This window comes from Mauremys reevesii, linkage group 11 (assembly GCF_016161935.1).
Source record: "Mauremys reevesii isolate NIE-2019 linkage group 11, ASM1616193v1, whole genome shotgun sequence".
In the NCBI taxonomy this organism is placed as follows: Eukaryota; Metazoa; Chordata; order Testudines; family Geoemydidae; genus Mauremys; species Mauremys reevesii.
In genome coordinates this window covers 65,007,514-65,029,965 of record NC_052633.1, presented here as the reverse complement: position 1 = coordinate 65,029,965, position 22,452 = coordinate 65,007,514, and the positions used below count along the sequence as shown (strand labels likewise).

Below are 22,452 nucleotides of genomic sequence, written 5' to 3'. Positions count from 1 at the left end.
TCCAAATTGATAAGCATCCTTATTAGTGATATTGCACGTAAAGCACCACACAGATATGAACTAATTCACCCCTACAGCACCAATGTGAGGCAGGTGAGTAACTATTATCTCAGTTTCCCAGTCCCAGGGTGGGCCAGTGGCAGAGTTGGGATTAAAATGCCCTTCAGCCCCTGTGCCAATTCTACCATGTCACTCTGCTCTTGGCTCAAGCACTAGGCTCTGATTGGAGTTAATGTCTTCAGCCCAATTGATTGTGTCTCTCAAACACATCACATGTGTGTAAGCACTGCAGCTTTAGCTCTCAACCTCTTTTGCTGGGGTAGGAGATTTTCACAGTTTAACAACTTCAAACCCAATTAGCTAACATTCTGCAGGCTAAACAGAGACTTTCTTTTAGTGCTAGGTTAATTAAGTGGAAAAAACAGTGAATGCATGGGGGTTTGGGATGGGAGGAAAAAAAACAATGAGTTTAAAGTAAGTGAGGCTAGAGAGTAAGACTTTTACTGATTCATTATTAACTTGTAAAATAACCCAGGAGAACAATTAAAGGCCATTGATGCCAGCTTTATACTCAGGGCACCATTTGGCTTAACATAGCTTAAAAGATGCTTTTAAGAGGCCGAAGATTGTATTTTAACACAACCCACTGAAAATTCAGATTCCTTACTCGGTCGTGTACGCAGGTGTACAATGTTCAGTCTCTAGGGACCAAGTATATGCTCTTTTAATTGAGCTTCAGGTATTTTTCACACTGCTATGTACATATCCATATAGTAGTGCGCTTTATAGTAGTGATTGTATTGTGTGCAATTATATCATCTACCTTGGGTACGCTACATGCAGAAAGGAACAAATCATCCAGTGCGGTTTCTAGCTACACTAGGATTAAAAAAAGGAACTAGATAAGTTCATGGAGGATAGGTCTATCAATGGCTATTAGCCAGGATGGGCAGGGATGTGTCCCTAGCCTCTGTTTGCCAGAAGCTGGGAATGGGTGACAGGAGATGATCACTACCTGTTCTGTTCATTCCCTCTGGGGCACCTGGCATTGGTCACTGTCGGAAGACTGGATATTGGGCTAGATGGCCCTTTGGTCTGATCCAGTGTGGCCGTTCTTATGTTCCTATGTACACATTTGCCTTCTGATTTAAAATGGATGATGGCGCACAGGAAGGACGAAGAGAAGAAAGAGGATAGAAACAACAGCTCAGAGGGGCCTGCTACCTGTGGAGGGGATGGCCTGGTGTGATCGCTTGTGATCAAGCCTTTGCTCAGGATTTCTTTTCACTTATAGGGGCAACTCAAGGTGTTTGTGCTCTTCAAAGCCCTGACTTATCTGGGGCTCAGCAAGAGGCTCCTACTGCTGTCTCTGAGTAAAATGCTTGGGGGGCTGGAAGTCAGATTCTATCAGCTGAGGACCCTCTCACCTTTGAGGGCTGCTCGTCTTGGCACTTCACCAGAGCCCCAGGCTAGTGCAGGTCAGGGCAGGGAATAGATGCTGATTTAGCACTGGGTGTGTTCGTTTCCCCCCAACCCACAGTTTTATGGAAATTTACGATATTCACTTGTTGACATGAACCTGACTGATCCAGTGATATGAGTTCTGGGCAGCAGCAAAATAAGAAACAGACCACGGAAATAGAAATAAATAGCATATATTCATCATCACAGCATGCTCCTCTAACCTTTAAATTGTACATGTCAAGGAATTGTACATGCCAGCTGCATAAAGATGATAGTTTCCTAGGTCCTGTTTTTTTAATACCATCCCTGTGACAATTCAGATCTTCAGGTGAGTGATACTGGGTTTTTGTTCAGATTCTTAGGCTTTGGCTACACTTGCATTTCAAAGCGCTGCGCAGCAGCGCAGCGCGCTGTGTGCGTCAGCAGCGCGCTGGGAAAAAAAACTCTCCAGCCGCTGTCCCACTCCACCTCCCTGGGGGGACAGCGAGCGCGCTGGGGGCTCGGGCGCTGGGGCTTTGACTACACTGGCACTTTACTGGCCGCGCGCGCGCGCAGAGAGCAGCAGGGTGTGTTTTCACCTGCTGCTGCGCTGCTGCAAATAAAAGTAGTAAAGCCTTAGAGGCCCTATCCTGGATCTTGGGATGTAGCCCAAAAGAAGGCACACATTAACACTGCAAAAGCCCCAGAGCTTGGACTAGCTCAGGAGCTTACTGACTGATTTACACACACAATCAGAGTTTGGGGGGATTCAGAGCTCATACCCAGCTCAGCACAGTAAGTGCTGAAAGAAACCGGCCACCCCACATCAGCTGCATTCTCTAAATCCTGCTCCAGAAATCATCTGCAACTCAGTATCCAGAGAGCCTGCTTTTGGGAAGCCAGGAATGGGGCAAAACAGTTGTGCTCCCAAGGTTTCACTCCTGGCTGCAGTTTTTTGGGTGCAGGCAGGCAGAGAGCTCGGGAGTTTTTACATGTGTCTAAAAACAACCAACCAAAAAGACCTAACTCCCTCAAAAGCAAACTACCTCTGCTCTGCAAAGCAAACATAGCAATGCAATCCACTTCTATGGCAGCAATCAGGGTACAATGGGGATCCAGAGGAAAACAAATGAATAGACAAGAGGAGAAAGAACAACCCTGAAGCAGGCATTCCAGCCAAACCACTCTCATTTCTCAATTCCTCTTAAATCTCTTCCCAACCCCACAGCTGCTTAGGACACCTCATAAAGGTGAAGATCTGGCTAAACCCAAAAGGCATCTGTGTGTGGAGAATGTTATGATATAAAGATAGTCCGATCTAAGAGGAATGTGCGCATGGTGGGAAAGAAGATGGCAACAGCTTTAGACTGATTTAATTAAAGGACTGCAACAATTTCCAACTTCTCACTGCACACTTAGTTCCCCTTCCTCTTATTCCCCCTTCACCTCCCAATGTATTTTTCATTTGCACTGCATTTCACTGGATACAATTAATTTAATCGTATTTTATCTGTACCTCAACAAGGTCTTGCAGATCTGATTTAAATCCCTTCCCCAGCCTGCCAGAAATGTGAGACAATGGCAGTGAAGATGACTGAGCATGTACGCTCGAGGCAGTGCTCAAATTGCCGGGGGAAAGTAGAAAGCACTGAGTATCCCATATCGTCGTGGCAATAAGCCATCCCTATGCCCTGATGCCTTGTCGACTGCAGCAGGTGAGCACAGCATTCAGAAGAATGGGCTGTGACCGAATGACACTGGACAGCCTTCAGAGTGAAAATATTCATCCCCAGAGCCAAGCATTCATCCTTAGCCAGCGTGATTTTTGCTGCATCAGCATCCCAAAGTTGGCAACACAGGATACTTTCCTTTAAGCTAAACTGAATTAAGGCCACTTTAATTCTGAATAAGTCCTCCACACAGGGGTTTAATGCTGTTTAACTAATCCACTTTAAATTCACACCTTTAGTTAATTTGGATTAATTTTCCAAAGTGTCTCCCTACAGACAAATCTTAAATCTGCTCTAAGGATATTGATGTCAATGGAGTTACACCAACGTTAAATGGGCAAGAGAACCAACCTGTCATGGAGTGTATGTACCCTATTCTGGCCTGGCAACCCAGAGGCTAAGGCAGGAACTGCCAGCCAACCCTGATTGGCAGCCTCACAGCAGCTGGGAGAATAAAAGATCTGGAGAGCAGAGAGGTGGGGTGGCTGCCAGAGGAGCAAGCAGGCTGAAGAAGGAAATTCCAGGCTGCAGGCTACTGAAAAGCTGCCCAGAGAAGGGACAATCACATCTACAGGCTGGAAAAGCATACTGAAACCAAGGAAGGTAGGAAGGAGCTCAGGGCACAGTGCGAGGAGTTGCTGTGGCCTGATTCTGCCTGCCTAGTTTAAGGGCCCTGAGCTGGAACCCAGTGGAATTGGCAGGCCTGGTCCCCAACCAATCCTTGGGAGACATAAGAACGGAAGGGGTTTCCAGACCCCCCCCCCCCCGAGCACAATTACCCGCTGATCCCACCAATTATAAGGGGGAAACCCACACACCCCAGCAGGCCTGAGGCCAACACCCTCCATTGCCCGAATGGGACTACCACAGAGACTCAGGCAAGAGGAGATGATGGACTGTCCCACCAGACTGAGTGAAGTCTGGTGCAGTACTCCATCTGGCCAAAGGGGGCGCTGTTGCATCGGCACACCCACTCACACAAGCCCATTCAACATTCCTTCAATGACCATCGGACATTACTCCCCCCAAAAGTTCCATTGTTAGACGCCAGCCAAAACGTCTCATCTCATCTTTGAATTGAGGATTGCTGTTCACATTCAAACTCACGGTTCTGAAGCCAGACCTATAATTTTGGTTCCAAATCAAACCAAAAATAGACGGAGCCTGTTTTTCAGTTGAGTTGGATGGTGCCAAAATCTCACAAGAAACGTTGTTCTTTTATGATCTTTGGCCTAAGATGGCAGAAGCTCATAAGAACAGTTCACCCGCTTTGAGTCGACTCCTGGCCCTGACTGAGATAATCCAGATGTGAACAGCACATCCTCAGACCATCACAATTAATTTGGAAGCTACGCATATGAAAACACGTCTACTAATGTAAGGCATTGACCAACCACAAGTTTTTCCAGACGTTGCTGACTCCAGGAACACAACTGTTCCTGGTATTTTCATGGTCAAAGGGTCAAGAGTTGCCGTGGGTGGGATTTTCAGAAGTGCTCTGAATTGATCTAACACTACTCCCACTGAAGTAAATAGGAGTTTTATCATTAACTTTAATGGGAGAGTGTTAGTTTAATGCTGAGCACTTTTGAAAATCTCACCCCGCATGTCTAAAGCAGGAGCTTCTGGCCTCTTTCACAATAGCACAATACCACATGTAGCTTGTGCCCCCAAAACAAACGGGGTGGGAGGTTGATGGACAGAGAGCGTTCACATGTCCAGCAAATAAACAAAACTCCTACGAGAGAATTCACTAACATGCCCCTCCTTTTCTGCCAAGCCAGACTCTAAGGGCCTGATTCTCCTCTCACTTAGACCAGTCTCCCTCTGGTATAATTCTACAGATTTACTCCTAATTTACACTGGTGTAGATGGAGAGGTGTCAGGCCCAGAGTCTCTAGGCAGAGCACACCAGAGCGAGGAAGCCTCTGAAATGACTGCAGAGCTAACAACTGAGCTGCATGGATGAGCAATAGCTCCATACCCAGTATCATTAAAGAATGAAAAAAATAAAATAGCAACAGTTTCTAGCCTATTATCTTCAAAATACTTCAGAAGCATATGTTAGTCCTCCTCAGACCAGTCCTCCGAATACCCCTGTAAGGTAGGCAAATGTTAATGTGGTCTCCATTTTAAGGATAAGAAAGCTGAGGCAAAGAAGCTTAAGTGATTTGTTCAGGGCCACAGAGTGAGTCAGTGTCAGGGCCAGATTAGAATTCAGAAGTTCCTGCCTCATGGTCCTTTGCTCCAACCACACCTATGTCTGCTCCTTCACCCAAGCATCCAGCTGCACCAAAGATTCTGTTATAAAATGCGGTTTTTGCACGTCTTGATGTTCTGCTGCTCCTGAGCTGTAAAAAGCTGTCCTGCTTTGTATAGCACTAGAGCATTACAACAGTGTGGCTGTGAGTACTCAGCACCTCTGAAAATCTGGACATAAATGTGTGTAATCCAGCTGACTCTAACATAGCAACAACAAATCAAAGCTTTCAATAATGGTCCAGGAGAACACTACTGAACCCGCAGTGAGAATTACGTAGGTGGGCAATGCACAGAGTATTTTTTGGTGGAATTACATAGGGCCTGAGACAAAAAGGCTCATCAAAACCAATGGAAAGACTCCTTATATTGTGTTTTTGCATAACTGGAAATGTGCCTGAAAGAACGACAGAACTTAACCACCATGAGGTTGGAGAGGAAGAAGGGTGAGTTAAAATCCACTTTGGAATTTTGCTGATTGGACCGAGTGCTATCCCTGAATATAAATACATTGTAAAGAAAAACAATGAGCTGTGTTTGCTTGCTCAGTTCCTAAACAATGCTCAGTATTGTAACCCAAGTGGAAAGAAAGGGTGTTATAGAACCACTGTCAAAGAAAAGACAGCAAGAAAACGGCAGCTAGCAACTGATGCATGCTGGTTGAGCAGTTGCCTGCAGTAGTCCCATAATCACCCGTTGTAGACACGTCATTTCATCCACCATGATCACTAACACAGTGCATGCAGCTAGCCAGAGAGCTGTGGCAGGGTGTTATCAATCTTACAAATGTGAAAGATCACACAAGTCACCATAAAAAAGGATGCTGCCAACAATCAAGAAAACTGCCTGGCATCTCTACTCTACATGACATATGCCAGCCTAATAATAATACCAACTAGCTCTTATGTAGCACTTTTCAATCAATAGAGCTCAAACTGAGGTATGTATTACTGCCCCTGTTTTACAGATGGGGAAACTGAGGCACACAGAGGGGAAGTCACTTGCCCTAGGCACCCAGCAGGCTAGTAGCAGAGCCAGGAATAGATCCAGATCTCCCAAGATGTAATCCAGTGCTCTATCCACTGGGAAACACTGTCTCCCTCAGCCTGCATCCTCCCCTCCACCCCCCACTGAAGCCTGCATTACAACTGGTCAGTGGGGCTCCAGATGCACTTACCCAATGCAAGGATTGTTTTGATATCGCGGAGCTGTGTAGGAGAAAGGAGAAATATTTTTGTCCACAAATGACCCAAACCCCAGCCGGAAATTGCTGGTGAGCTTCCTCATCTCCTCAGCCAGCTTGGTTCCCAGATTCCGAATGTTATCCAGGTCATCCTTCATGGATAGCGAGAGATCCATCAAGTAATACAAATCCACAGGATAGTCTTCTACCTGACGAACCTGCACTCGGAAGGAGGTCTTGTCACCTGCAGGAGCAGAAGATTAGGAGGCAGTGAAAAGAACTGCATTCTAGAAAGAGTCCCCCACCACAACACACACCCTTCTGAATCTGGGTCAATATTTATTCTGCTTCTAATACCATCAACAGCAATAGACAAAGATTCATGTTGAAAATATGAACTGTTCTGCAAAGTTTCCTGTTGCAACGTGAAATTCGTATATGCAAAATCCAGACAGCACACTTTTCTTGCTGTAGCCCATTCCTACATGTACACCATTCCTTCCCTAAACTGACCACAGAAATAGCTGGAGATATGCAAGAAAGGCGAGAGGGAAAGGAGGCTAAACATGTCTCTTTGTAAATCCATTCCCATGTATGTAAACTGAGAAATGTTACTCTACTCTGTATCTACATCTAGTTTTGAAGAGGGAGGTGAGGAGTCCTTCATTTTTAGTTTAGGTAGCACCTAAGTAGATGCAGCACTGTATATACTGTGTCAAACAAACAACAAAATGCTTATAATCTAGATACACACTTGAGTCCAAAACAATACAGAAAGACTTTTCCAAATTCACAGTGACTCCTAGGGAAGAAAAAATTTGAAGCATTAATGACGTCAATTCACAGGCTTCCTGACATGTTCTGATAACAAGAAGCCAATTGTCGAGATAGGGGAAGATGGTGAAGCTGTTCTGTTTGAAATGAGCTGCTACTATCACAAAGACCATGGTAAAGCCCCCGAGGGGTGAGACCGAATGGGAGCACCCTGTACTGGAAGTGGTCAGAGCCCACCATGTATCTGAGAAAACGCCTGTGGGTGAGCTGAATATCCATGAGAAAGTAAGCGCCTTTCATAACTAGAGCTGTAAACCAGATGTACTTCTCCAGAGATGGGATTATTGAAGCCAGAGAAATCTCAGTTTTCAAATAAAACAGTTGAGATGGCAGAGACTGAGGATAGATCTCCAACCTTTCTTCTTTTTAGGTACTAGGAAGTAGGAAGAGTAAAACCCTTTTTCTTTATGTTGAAGAGGTACGTGCTGTAATGCTCCTCACTGGAGGAGATATTCCACTTCCTGCTTCAAAATCTTCTCATGAGAACAGTCCCTGAAGAGGGATGATGGGTTTTGGGGGGTTTGGAGGAGGTACGGAAGTAAACTCTATCGAACAGCCAGACTGGATGATATCTAACACCCATTTGTCTGTTGTTATGGAACTCCAATTGTGAAAATGGTGCACTAAACAACCCCCAAAGGATATGTGGGGGATCAGGTAGCAGAGACATCACTAATGATTTGCAGCTGCCAAACTCCTGTCAAAAATATCTTTTCAGCAGGGGTTGGGGTTCAGATGGTGCTGTAGATATGGGAGGTGCAGGACAATGAGACTTCTATACACTCTGTCTCTTACAAGGACGGTCATAAGATCACCACTGATAAAACTGTTGAGATGCTGGGCTAGGTTACAAGTATTCTACACACCTCATGGCAGCGAGCTTCCCAGCCCAAGTCGACGTTTTTATTTTTAGGGTGGTAGTGCAAGGCCGAGTCTACCAACCTGCTACGGGCTGCGTAGACAAACCCTCAGTGTCTTATCGCTGTGGGGCAATCAGATGTGGAACTGCGCAAAACCTAGCAGCTCTGCTTGTTATGAAGCATCACTGTCAAGCAGGGTAGATCCTAGGTTCTCCTCTCTTCCACTGGACTAACTCCATTTAATGCAATGGGTAAAACCAGGAGGAGACTCAGACTTAGCAGCTTGGTTTAGAAGCCACAGCTATTTAAATTATTTCCCTACAGCTCTAGTTAAAGAGATACTTCCAAAGCAGGGCCCCTTTTATTACATGTAACTGCTTTGCCCTGGAGCTTGCATAGGAAGAGTTCCTGATAAAGGCATGGCTATTAAAGGAGGGCAGTTTCTATATTAACAATTGCACAATAGGTTGTGGCTACTAGATAGCAGCTTCTAAAACAAAGGGTTTGTCTACACTGGCACTTCCTCGGCAAAACTTTTGTTGTTCAGGGGCATTAAAAAAAATACACTGAAAAAAAGCACCAGTGTGAACAGCGCTTTAACAAGGGGGTGGAAATCTTTTGTCGGTGGGAGAGCTCTCTCCCGCCGACAAACAGCAGCTATGCTGTGCGCCTTTTAGCAGCACGGCTGTAGCGGCACAGCTGTGTCACTAAAAGCCTCGTAGTGTAGCTGTAGCCAAAGAATATCAAAGAAGCTACATGCCATACTAGCAACTACCCCTCCCCCCCCATGCTATCCAAGTTCCAGTTTAAATACAATTTTCTTTCTGTAGTGCTGGAAAGCCATTACACCATGGGGCATGAATTAGCATAAGGCCTCCAAGTGAACAAAGTTATCAGGATGGCTAAATTTGATCAGCTAATCAGAACATGCTACCCAAAGTATATATTGGTGGTGATAAAGGGAGAACGATATGTGTGCAATACCTATTAACACTGAAGGGGTGGGTGGGAGAACAGTTCCCCCCAATTGCAGACGTGGGTGTTGAATTTAGTGCTGTAAGAAACAGTTTTAAATAGAAAAAAATAGGAACATGTAAGTGAGAATCAGAACGAATTTCCTGCTGAAATGTTCAGCCTTTTCAGAAACAAAGTTTTGGACCTAACCAATTTGAATGAAACCTTTTAAACTCAGCTACAAAAATGATCCCACCTTTCTAACATCTTCAATTGCTGCAAGAAGAAGCGGTTCTGTACATGGAAGGGAATGGGAATACTGCACAATCAGTGAGGTGGCATTTGACCAGTTGATCCTGAGGTTCTCGACTCTCTTGTTAAAGAGAAGCACACAAACTGAAGGCACTTTAATTATATGCATTTAATTTTACATCATCAGCTATGATAGTTTAAGATCTGTCACGGCTGCTGTACAATAAATACACAATACAACTCAGTCCATGTCTGTTTAATCTTCAGACACATTAATGGCTTCCATCTCTTCCCTAGAGAGCAAGAGATGTTTTAATCACTAACATTTATTTAAAGCTACAATCCTTTCCTTATTCCCCGCACTGAGTGAGATTCTTCTGAGTAATGATTTCACCTGCAGCACTAAATATGCATTCAGTGGAAGTGATTGATGTGACAGGAGGCTTAGCTACAGAATAGCCTTTCCCCCACTCCTCCCTAAAACTGTTACCGAGCAGGTTTTTTCTTTCCAGTTAGTAAAGGGATTTTCCTTTGTGCATGAAGAGCAGTTTTCACATGGTGTTCTTCCCTCTTCTAGAGAAGCATCTGGACTTTACAGTAGGGTGAAATTCTGTCTCCATTGAAATCAGTGGGAGCTTTGGGATTGATTTCCATGGGACCAAGATTTCACTCAGGGTGTTTATAACCCAAATAACTGAAGTATAAGCCTCATAATTGCAAGATCTCAAGGCAGGGAACAAGTCTTCTCTATGGCTACAATCCTACTAACATTTACCCATGTGCTTAAACTTTACACTGTGCAAGCAGTCCCACTGAAGTCCTGTTGTGGTCTGCAAACTAAGCATGTCATTGTTTGCAAGATCAGGGGCTGCATTTCTAAAGCACCGCATGCATAACAACAGTCTGTGAAAGTATTTTAATAACAACCTGCACATGCAATTGCTTTCATCCATTCAGCTGGGACTAACATAGTGCTGGCTGCTTCCACTCCCCACCCAGTGTCACCCCACCACTAACAACGTCTTGCACTAATATGACCCCTTTCATCCTAAGACCTCAAAACCCTTTACAAACTCTACTTAAAGCTCATAGGAACACTATGGTAAGGTGACACTAGGGGTCCAGATTCTGAATTGAATCCAAATAAGAGGGAAGAGTCTGGCCCAGGGAAACAGATTTTAAGTGACAAGTTCAACAATCCACAGCAAGTCAGAGAAAGCATCTTTAAGTATAAGCACTTTTAAGTTTTGACTCCCAGTCACCAGCTCTTTCTTTTAGACCATACTGCCACACTTTTATGTTTTAAAGAATTTATTCAAATCCCCCATCAAATATTGAGGAACACAGAAGTTGCAGTATAGGATCAGATGATTAGTCTATTATATCAGGTGTCCTGTCCCCTGCAGTGGTCACGGAGAAAGGAGAAAACCCCTTTAAAGATACCTAGCCACTTGAACAATGCCGTCTGTACATGAAGGAACAACACTTCTTCTTGACTCTTGCAACCTACACCTTTGAACATGGAGATGCAATTACCTTTCTGATCTCAGTTTGCAAACCACACTTCCTCTCAAGAAGAGGGTCAATACAGCAGTAATTGGATGAAATTCTATGGCCTGGGGTTATGCTGGAGGTCAGACTAGATGATTTAATGGTCACTTTTCATCTTAAAATATAGGAATCAATCTATGAAAGACTTGAATTGAGAAGGAGTGAGATACTGTGTCCAAATCTCCTCTCACTCTAATAAATCCATTGATTTCAATGGAGTTACTGCTGATGCACACTAGTGTAAGTGAAGAATCAGGTCCATCATTTCCACTCCATTACTCCTAGACACTTTCACCCCCAGGAATAATCCACAACCCCCAGAGCTTTGATTTTCAACTTTCCCTAGACCTGAATTAAGGAACACTGCTGATACATTGTCTCAAACAGTTCATTTGAGAACTAGAAAGACTGCTTTTACCTGACTTAAGAATAAAACCTCAGCAATTATTTTCTGAGTCACTGCTGTAAAAATGGGCAGAGGAAGATTTATATACACTGGGCTTTAATGTGGAGAAAGCATCTGCCTTGTTTATTTAGCACATGACAATCTTTCTAAGTACCCTGAAATGCAATTATTCTCCCAAAAGCGCTCTTATTCCTATTTTGTAATGCTTAGGGCTAAATGGCCAATAAAACCTGTATTCTATTTTATATTTGTAATTCCATTCACATTTCTGATAGCCAGCCAGGGCACTGTGCATTAATGCTAGAGACAAGCTTTAAACCATGGTGTTAAAAACTGCACACCTGACTTTGATGTCCCTTATATGTCTGTAAATCTGGAGTGACCCCCATAAAAAGTCAGTGGAGTTATACCACTTTGAACTAGGAGCCTGCCTCAAGATGTAAGAGTCTAACTTTACACACTGAGATTTGAAAATTTGGTATTAGGACATTAGAAATACCTTGAAAGAGTAAGAAGGATAGATCAGATTGGAACCTCCCAACTATCTACTCTGTTATGCTTCTAGTTACTAGTCAAAGATACAGACACGTTGATTCATCTTCGAAGTATTAAGACACTTATGCAAAGTTTCCTGATGTAACACAAAATTAGTAGCACATGCAAAGTCCAGACAATGCTGTTTCCTTTCTGTTTCATATTTATTGTCCTGCCATTAAGTGAAACAATCAGAACTCAAATTCTTACATAAGGATTAATACGTAATTTCCACAGGAGATGCTAACCTACAGGATTAGGAAATCATTAGTCCTAAATAAGATGGGATCCTGCTCAACATTAATGGAAAAGAATGAAAGTGGAAGATCCCATTACAAACATCCAGAATTATTCCTTCCTGCAATGGTCCCTATACCCTGCTGTGCCAGCATAGAGGTGCTGGGGAAGTCCTGTAGCTGGCTGGGAAAGAATTTCCTCAGCTTAGACACTAGGTAGGCACCACTACACAAGCCCCCTGGAGTAGTGGGTGCACCAATGGCAAAGGGAAGTCACTATAGCACTGAAAACGATGTGGATTCTGGACAGTTCAGGTAACACAGGTGCCCATAAGCAGCCCAGGCAGAGCAGGTTTAACTTAGTGCAACCCGGGGGGTAGCTAGTTTACATCAGGGGCTGCACTGACCTCCAGCCAGCCCAGAAATGAGAGGGCACAAAGATGGACTAAAATCATTTTTGCCTCCCACTGTGCTGTGGGCTCTGCCTCCTGGAGATGCAGTGCACACGCTACCCTAAATCTCTATTTTCGAATGCTGATTTCTATTGATCTGCCATGTAAAAAAAGAAAGAGAGACCAGTTCACAGAACCCCAAAGACACATTATATGTAGTGTATCTATCTAGCATAGGTGTTTCTAACGCACCCTTCGCCTAAGAGTTGTACAAGGAAAGACAGCACCAAGTGGATTCCAAATGGCAGCATTCCTACCATCTCTTTCCCTTGCAAACCTCCCTCATCTCCTCTCTCCAATAAAGAAGGCCTTATCTAGGCATGGGATCTTACATTTTGATCCTAAAAAGGCCAGTCTGCATTGCACATCTAGTCAGAACTGAAGCCCGCCCCCGATTCTGCACAAAACTCTACCACCAGAGTACCTATCAAACAGGAGAACTGCTCTCATTTCTGAAGGCTACTGACTAGTAGCTAAAAGACCAGCCTTGGGGAGTTCCACCACCTTCTCTCTAGTTACAGTACAAAAAGGTCAATATACATGTTGAAAACTGTGCAGAGCTGTCCTAGGAAGCTCTGGAATTTGCTGGTTACAAGAAGTTTCATGGTAGGGAGGGTCTTGGGGAGTCAGGGTTTGATAGCAGTGCTTTGCTGATACAGTGTTTTCTGCCAGCAATTGAGTCAGGAAACTCTTTAGCATAAAAGAATTAGAGCTGGTCTTTTGTGGCAGTAAATCTATTTGGTATACAGCACTAAGTCCCAGAAACCATCTAACCATCTGCATGGCGATTCCTTGCCAGCAGCAATTCTGTGCATGCCTGTGATTTGTCTACTATAGTATCAGCGCTCTCTCTCTCAAGAGCAGACCATGGCTTTGTCTAAACTGCCAACTGAATGACAAAACTTTTGTTGTTCATAGGTGCTTTTAAACCCCCCCACCCTCCAAAAAAGACAAAAGTTTTGCATGGCAAGTGGCAGTGTAAACGGCTCCTTGTCGGCAGAGCGCTCACCTGTCTACAACGCAAACCCTGCTCGTAGGGGGTGGAAGTATTTTGTTGGCAAAAGTGCCAACAAACAGCATTTACACTGCCCGACTTTTAGCGACACGGCCATGTCGCTAAAAGCTATGTAGTGTAGACAAAGCCCACACTTCCCTCCCTACTCCTGGGCTGCTTAGTCTTTATCACCACAGCCAAAAAGGTGATTGGAGAGGCTCTGTCCTGGGATGGAAGACAGGGGTTTGATCTGCATTTTCAGAAGCATCCACTAATTTTGGGTGCCCAATTTAAAACAGTATTGGCCTTGAGACTGCTGCTTCTTTGCAGAATAAGGTACTTTCCAATGTAAAAAGAACAGGAGTACTTGTGGCACCTTAGAGACTAACATATTTATTTGGGCATAAGCTTTCGTAGGCTAAAACCCCGTGGGTTTTAGCCCATGAAAGCTTACACCCAAATAAATATGTTAGTCTCTAAGGTGCCACAAGTACTCCTCGTTCTTTTTGCTGATACAGACTAACACGGCTACCACTCTGAAACCTTTCCAATGTAAGTGGCCCTAAGAGAGCACTGCATTGATTCACGTTGGGAAGATTTTATTCAGAACCTTAAGGGCTAGAATATTTGTAAAGTTAAAGCTTGCAATGTGCAGAAACTGATGGCAGCACCAAAGCAGCATTGGTACTGGAAGCCACCAAGTACTAGCTCAATCTTCCCCTCTTCATGGGAAAAGACGACATACTTCATCTTTATCTATATCTGTGGCCCACAACCTTTTTTGTCCAGCGGGCGCCAGACGACGAGCCACAGAGGACCGTGACTGCGGACGAGCATCCGCCGAAATGCCGCCGACAAGCGGCAACATCAATAGGCATCGCCCCTGCGGCAGCATTTTGACGGCGACGCCTCTGGATGACGCAGCTTGTCGGCGGCATTTCGGCGGACGCTCATCCGCCGGCCAGTACGCGGGCGCACTTAGATGCCCCGTCAGGCACTGCGTTGGGGACCCCTGATCTATACACTTGAAAAATCTGGAGCAAAAGCACCAATCCCAGACTCACATACACTTTCTTTTTATGAATCGAGCTTTTATATTTGCTTTTAGCTTTGCTGTAAAGAGTCTTTTTTGTTTTACATACCAAACGCCAAATATTTTTGTAAGAATGCTCAACCCACACTACAGCTTTTTTTTCCTTTGCAAGAAACTTTAGATAACAAACATGCTTCCATGGCTCAGTCCCGGCTCTTTCAATTATAAATGCTTTGCTTTTTAATTGGAAGTTTCAGGGGAACGGATGGCTTAGGGTCACAAGTTCAAACCTCCTATGTCAGTAACAGGCAAAGCCCTGATCTTGCAATTTGTGTTTTTCTGGGTCTTTCACACAGCAACAAGGAACAGATAAGCATTTTTAAAATTTGTTTAATTAGAACAGGAGTAGGCAACTTATGGCACGTGTGCCGAAGGCGGCATGTGAGCTCATTTTCAGTGGCACTCACACTGCCCGGGTCCTGGGGACCTTTGCATTTTAATTTAATTTTAAATGAAGCTTCTTAAACATTTTAAAAACCTTATTTACTTTACATACAACAGTAGTTTAGTTATATATTATAGACTTATAGAAAGAGACCTTCTAAAAACGTTTAAATGTATGACTGGCATGCCAAACCTTAAATTAGAGTGAATAAATGAAGACTCGGCACAGCACTTCCGAAAGGTTGCCAACCTCTGAATTAGAACATTATGATTGTAAACCACAACTACTGTCAGGCTGGAGGTTACATATAGACTCTGAGGCCATTTTTAACTCTTTCTTTTTAATTGACTAATTTTGAAGTTGAGAATGTCCCTTTATGTACTTCTAAAGGATTAAGACTAGTACTTATAAGGGTTTGATAAAGAATTAACTGATTTGGAGGTCAACATAATGCCCTCTCGAGTGAGCAGAAATACTGAGGCCCTTACTCCACAATGCACAGGTGGATTGAAGTCAATAGGACTGCGTGCGTTTAGCAGTTTACCTTTGTGTTGTAAGTTACAGGGTCAGGGCCTGACATCTCAAATCTACTCAGAATTACACACACACACACACACACACACACACCCCTTCTAATCCAGAACAAAGGTCAGCATCATTGTTAACTCACCAGGCCGCAGATTCAACGAGATCTTCTGAGGCATTATTTGTGTAACATCCGAAAGGGTCAAGCTGGAGCCCTTGCTACTTAGAGGAAGATTCTCCACTATTTTTATGCTGCTTTTGGGAGTCTCAAGTTCCCCTGCACAGCCATTCGTAATCAGGTTTTCTACGAAGTCGCACCTCGATGTGATGAATTTTGTACTGCCAAATTCCTAGGAGTTGGAGAAGGAACAAAAGGGAAAAAAAAAATCAATTCCGCAATCGGAGCCTTGTTTTGACATGCAACGATCTGCAGCAAGAGGGAGGTGAGAGGGAGAGGACAATGTCATCTAGATTGGCTGCACCACCAATGCATCCAGTACCTAGAGGGACTGAACCTTTCAGATCAAACTAATGCAACAGTGAGAATGCAGGGATGATACGAGAGAGGACAATCCTGCAGAAATGTTGTGAAAGCTGGAGTGTGTGGTGTGACCAAGAGGCACTGCTCTGTGACAGCAACTCCTATCAGGCCTGACAAACTCATTACACCTAACATATTGCTGTCATAGTATTTGTCTATAAAGAGTGTCTTGTAAGGTATCAAATGAAAGCAGATACCTAGGGCTCCATGTCTGTTGCAGGAGTCACCATGAGAAAGACAAGCTTTCAAGTCTCACAGAGCTCTTCTTCAAGTCTGGGAAACGTACTGCCAAGATCACAGTAAAATGCAAGGTGGAACAGATTGTTTAGCATAAATAGTTAGCACATATTGTACGGGACCATTCAAAGTAGAGTTGCCTGTTAACACCTCTGCAGTCTTAGGACAAAAAGAGGGGGTTAGTGGGTTACAGATTGTTATAATAAGCCATAAACGTTGTCTCTCTAATATCCGGGGACCGACACAGCTACAACATTGCATACAACAATGGAAGATGTCGAATTTAGCCATCTGAAATGGAAACTCCACAACATGAAGAAAAAAGAAGAAAAAACATAACAGCAACATCTGCTTCCGGAGCAAATGCAAGAAACAAAACATCATCCCTCACCATCTATAACTCTCTGACCACTACACACAACTCCATATATGCTGAACAGCTCTGCACAGACACTAAAAATCATGGGCTGAACAGACACACTAGATTTTTGGCTCATAACAACAATTGGTAACCCTCTTTTTTGTCCTGTGACTGCAGAGGTGTTAACAGGCCACTCTACCTTGAATTGTCCCTTACAATATTGCAGTGATACTGGGAGTACCTTTCCATGACTTGAGGAAGCGTTGTGTGTGGCTAGAAGGCTTGTCTCTCTCAGCAACAGAAGTTGGTCCAATAAAAGATATTACCTCACCCACCTTGTCTCTCTAATACAAGGAAGAGTGAGGAGAGATTCTGGGAATGGAATGTTTTAAAGGGGAAGGGGAGAAATAAGCTGTATATGTTGAGGAAGATGTTAAAACCTAATATGGGTTTGTAGATAAATGGACTCAACCTCCAACTTGCCCTCATGTATGTCTGGCGATTAATGTTGAACCAAACTACAGCCAATGTGTATCCTATCGTATGAAGACGGAAGAGTGCTGGGGTATAGGCCACAACTGATAACAGCCATTTGTTGCCCCAGAGCAAGATATAGTCACAGGGAGTTTACCAACTGCATTGAGATGTCCCTCAGCCCTAGCAACAAAGAAACACACAGCATTCCTTGGAGCAGTGGCTTTGTAACATCCAGACACATAAAGAGGCCAAGTATATTTCCAAAGAGTTTTTAGAAACTATGGAGTGAGAATTTTCAAAGAGGTCAGGGGAAGTTAGGTACTCAAAGCTCAATGAACTTTGATTGATTTCCTCCACTTTCTGGAAGATAGCTGCATAGAGACACCAATCCTATGCTCTGAGTGACAACCTCATAGGTTAAACCACACAAAATAATACAAAAATAAAAATACTGCCCATAAATACAACCACTCCAACTATCCCTCCATTCACTCAACAGCCAGGGGAAAATAAAAACAAGCAATTACTCAGTTCATCTTCACATCTTTCTATACAGCTCTTTTCCTCAGAATATCTCAAAGCGTTTTACAAACAATAAAGTCATCCTCTCACAATCCCCCATGTGTGGTAGGGAAGTGTTACTTATCCTTATTTTTCAGAGGGGGAAACTGAGGCACAGAGCCAGCTAATGAGTTGCTCACGGTCACTCAGCAAGTCAGTAGCAAAACCAATGATAGAACCTATGTCTCATGGCCTCATCTTTAACCGCCAAACCTGCTTCTTCTTCATAATTAACTCAAGAGCTTCTCACAACCTCCTAAAACATGAGGAAAGAACTTGAATATTGTGTGACCAACACACACAATCCCCAAAACATTTTTTAATACAAGGTTAGAATGTTTATATTTGAAATATACTTGATTTACATTCCATCTTCCAAATACTAAGTCTAACCAAAGGGATGGTATGTCATACTGATATTAACATTAATTTCTTGGAACATGTAATGCAAACAGATGACCTTCCAGATAGAAAGACTGAGACTATTTAAATCATTTTCATTTATTTTTTTCTTAAAAAACAAAAACAAAATCAGAACAGTGGGTAAAGGGACAGATTTTAAAAAGATTACCTAGGGTCTGTTGATATGTTGTAAGGGTTTGATTTAAGCCCTACTGAAGTCAATGAAAAGACTCCGACTGACTTCAATGGGGGTCTCTGCATAGCCTGAGTGACATATTGTACAAACTGTGGGAGGAGTTGGCTCTGCTGACTAAAGCCCCCTCTGGGAGTCAGGAGACCCAGGGCCTGATTCTTGATCTCATTTACACTGGCTTTACACTCGCACAGCCCCATGGATTTCAGTGGTCTTGCTCCTGACTTAGCTGAGACAAGAATCAGGCCCCGGGGTTCTACCACCAGTTTTGCTACAGTATGCCTCTGTGATCACAACCTCTCTATGCCTCCAAATTCCCATCTGGAGAATGGGAATAATATGTTATTAATCATGTTTATTACAGTAGTGCCTAGGGACCAAGCAAGATCAGGGCCCCAGTGTGCTAGGCACTGTAGAAACAGAGAGGAGCAGATAGCCCCTGCCTCTAAGAGCTTACAGTATCAACTGCCAGATTGTCCAGCCCTTACTCACACTGTCAGGCACTTACTCAAGCAAGTAGTGTCCCTGAAATCAATGGAGCTAGTTGAATGAGTAAGTTCACCAGGGGAAGCATGGGCTCCACAGTCTAGACCAGGGGTAGGCAACCTATGGCACACATGCCAAAGGCGGCACACAAGCTGATTTTCAGTGGCACTCACTGCCAGGGGGCTCTGCATTTTAATTTAATTTTAAATGAAGCTTCTTAAACATTTTAAAAACCTTATTTACTTTGCATACAACAATAGTTTAGTTATAGAAAGAGACCTTCTCAAAACGTTAAATTGTATTACTGGCACGCGAAACCTTAAATCAGAGTGAATAAATGAAGACTCGGCACAGCACTTCTGAAAGGTTGCCGACCCGTTATAGTAGTTCACTACAGAGACCTTTCACATTTCATTATAATGTGAATGAGATCAAATTAATAAACAGATTAATTAAGTGCAGTGCTTCTGGCAAAACCCCTGGCCCCCACTAAGCTACACATAGGAAGAAGTAGTACAGGTTTCTCACATCATTGCTTCAGGAAGACTTGTGCATTGCCCACTTACCACCCCTATATTTACATTGTCAAGCTGTGCGGAGTGGCTCAGGAACATGAGTACCAGCCTCAGGGGAGAATGTTACAAACCAGGGCACAAACCTCAAACTGGTTGAGAGTTCTGTACTTAGATTTCACCAACTGAGTGTATCCAGTGTGAACTCCTCAAGCACTGTAACAGTTGCCTTACCATGGAGGTACAGGCTCTGGACTGGGGGTGAGGGGTTCAGGATGCAGGAGGGGGCTCCAGGCTGGGTAGGAGGGGGTGAGGGGTCTGTCTGGGGGGGGCAGACTCGGGGGTGCAGCTGGGGGATGAGAGTTTAGGATGTAGGTGGGTGCTCTGGGCTCGTACTGAGGGGTTTAGACGGCAGATGGGGGCTCAGGGCTGGGGCAGGGGGTTGGGGCATGAGAGGGAGGGGGAAGTGAGGGCTCCGGCTGGGGGTCCAGGCTCTGGGGTGGGGACGGGGGGCTTGGGGTGCAGTAGGGTGCTCCGGGCTAGGATTGAGGGGTTAAGAGGGCAGAAGGGGGATCAGGACTGGGGTTGTGAGTTGGGGCCCAGGAGGGAGCCTGGGGTGCAGGCTCAAGCAGCTCCCAGAAGCAGCAGCAGCAGCATGTCCCCCCTCCAGCTCCTACGCGGAGGTGCAGCCTGGCTGCTCTGCACGCTGCCCCGTTTTCAGGCACCACCTCTGCAGCTCCCATTGGCCACGGTTCCCGGCCAATGGGAGCCTCAGGGGCAGTGCTTGGGGCAGGGGCAGTGTGAGGAGCCCTCTGGCTGCCCATACGTGTAGGAGCCAGAGGGGGGGACATGCTGGCTGCTTCCTGGCAGCCTCATGGAGCGGAGGCTAGCAGGGAGCCTAACAGCCCCACTGCGCAGCGCTGCCAATCAGACGGTGAATGGCTGAGTCAGCGGTGCTGACCAGAGCCGCCAGGATCCCTTTTCTACTGGGTGTTCCGGTCGAAAACTGGACACCTTATCACTCTAATCTTCAGTAGTTTTGTATCATCTGTAAATTTTGCCACCTCACTGTTTACCTCTTTTTCCAGATCATTTATGAATATGTTGAACTGGTCCCGATACAGACCCCTGCAGGAGGACGCCACTATTTACCTCTCTCTGTTCTGAAAATTGACCATTTATTCAGGGCTTTGGAGTTGTGCTCTGGCAAAAACCTGCAGCTCCACTGCTCCGGGCTCCGCTCCAAAGCCCTCCATTTATTCCTATTCTTTGTCTCCTATCTTTTAACCAGTTACCAATCCATGAGAGGACTTTCCCTCTTATCCCATGACAGCTTACTTTCCTTAAGAGCCTTTGGTGAAGGACCTTGTCAAAGGCTTTCTGAAAATCTAAGTACATTATATCCACTGGATCCCCCTTGTCCACATACTTGTTGACCCCCTCAAAGAATTCTAGTAGATTGGTGAGGCATGATTTCCCTTTACAAAAACCATGTTGACTCTTCCCCGGCAAATTATGTTCATCTATGTGTGTCTGAGAATTTTGTTCTTTACTATAGTTTCAACCAGTTTGCCTGGTACTGAAATCAGGCTTACCGGCAATAGGTATGATAATCTGCAGACACACATAACTAACTACAGAAGCAACGTTGCAAGTTACTCCTACCATGGCATCAGCGACTTACTATCAGCAAACATCTATTCACACCTTACTGTGGCATAACATAAACACTTTGGAGAGTTTCCAGTGTACAGTGGCCATCTGTGAAAGGAAAGGAGTATGTGGACTTCATCTGGGACAGCTAAGGGCTCCGGAATGATTGATGCATGCTTACATAGGCTCTGGCCCGCTATCTGTTGGCAGACACATGCAAAGGAGCAGAATACCACACACCAGCCTCAATACAAGATCAGCCGGTTTTAGCTCCTTCATGCAGTGGTTTTTGAAGCTTTATCAATTTGCTGCACCTGGGTTTCTCTGTGGAATCCACAGAATGTCAAGTAGCAACTTCCCATGCTGCTTTTTCAGACATTTCTGTCCCTTCCGCATTCATCCCACCCTAGTTTGCCTACTTCCTAGGATGTTTGGCACTAAATCAAAGAATTAAAACAAAAAAATCAAGCTGACGTGCAGATGTTTTATTTATGCTATGAAATTATAAAATCTACAGTATCTCACTGATCTACCTCATACCTTGCAGGAGCAATGAACAGTTCATCAGGGAAAAAAAAAGTCACTAAATTATCTCACTCCTACACCATCAATAAAGCGCCAAGCACACTTTTGGCACCAGATCCATAACAAACACTAAAGCCAAGTCTTCAATGACAGACAAGGGAGATGCTCCCAAAGATTATACGGGAAGAAGCAGGGGGAGGAAGGAGAAGAGAAGAAGATACTATACAGGCCACAATAGTTTATAAGCAATAAAAGAAAAATAGAATCTAGGGATGAACTGAAACCAAACTCCCTGACCCAAACTTTACAAAAGCTGAGCTTCAGACCCAGACTTTGCAGTTTACTCCCGTTTGTAAATTAACATAAAACCACTCAAATAAGCACCATGTATGTAAGAATATGAATGCAATATTGCCAGTAAGTTGCCTGTCTGCCTATCCTACAAAGAAACCCATTAAATATCCACCAGAGTTAGTAACCAAACATGTTGTTTGTTCTAGAGCAAAGCTAATCTGGCTAGAAAGTGCCTGAATGTTTGTGAGTGCTACTGTAAACAAACAAAATGTGCTAGGTGCTTGCCAAATACTGTCCCCATCCCTTAGATTTCCCAAACTAATGGCAGCCAAGCAAACAAAGATTAGTGATTAAAAAAAAAACCTGGAACAACAATAGGAAAATTATCTACAAATCAACTTGATTCACTGTAAGCAATATTTACTTCATACAATAAACAGATCATAAGCCTGAGATGGAGAAGACTTAAGAGGGTCCATTTAATCCCTGCCTTGATCTGTGCTGGATTTTTCCCTGGCA

The 22,452-nt window shown here is 44.2% G+C and overlaps 1 protein-coding gene across 1 annotated transcript in view; it reads right to left on the bottom strand.

Annotated features, from left to right (window-relative positions):
- The window catches only part of ITGB5 (integrin subunit beta 5), a 106,635-nt gene that overhangs the window by 68,566 nt on the left and 15,617 nt on the right, over window positions 1–22,452 (bottom strand). The window contains exons 3-4 of the mRNA XM_039495147.1: window positions 15,837–16,041; window positions 6,610–6,859 (exon numbers count right to left, since the gene is read on the bottom strand). Coding sequence (XP_039351081.1) covers window positions 6,610–6,859; window positions 15,837–16,041 — 455 coding nt within the window. The remainder of the gene's footprint in view (window positions 1–6,609; window positions 6,860–15,836; window positions 16,042–22,452) is intronic.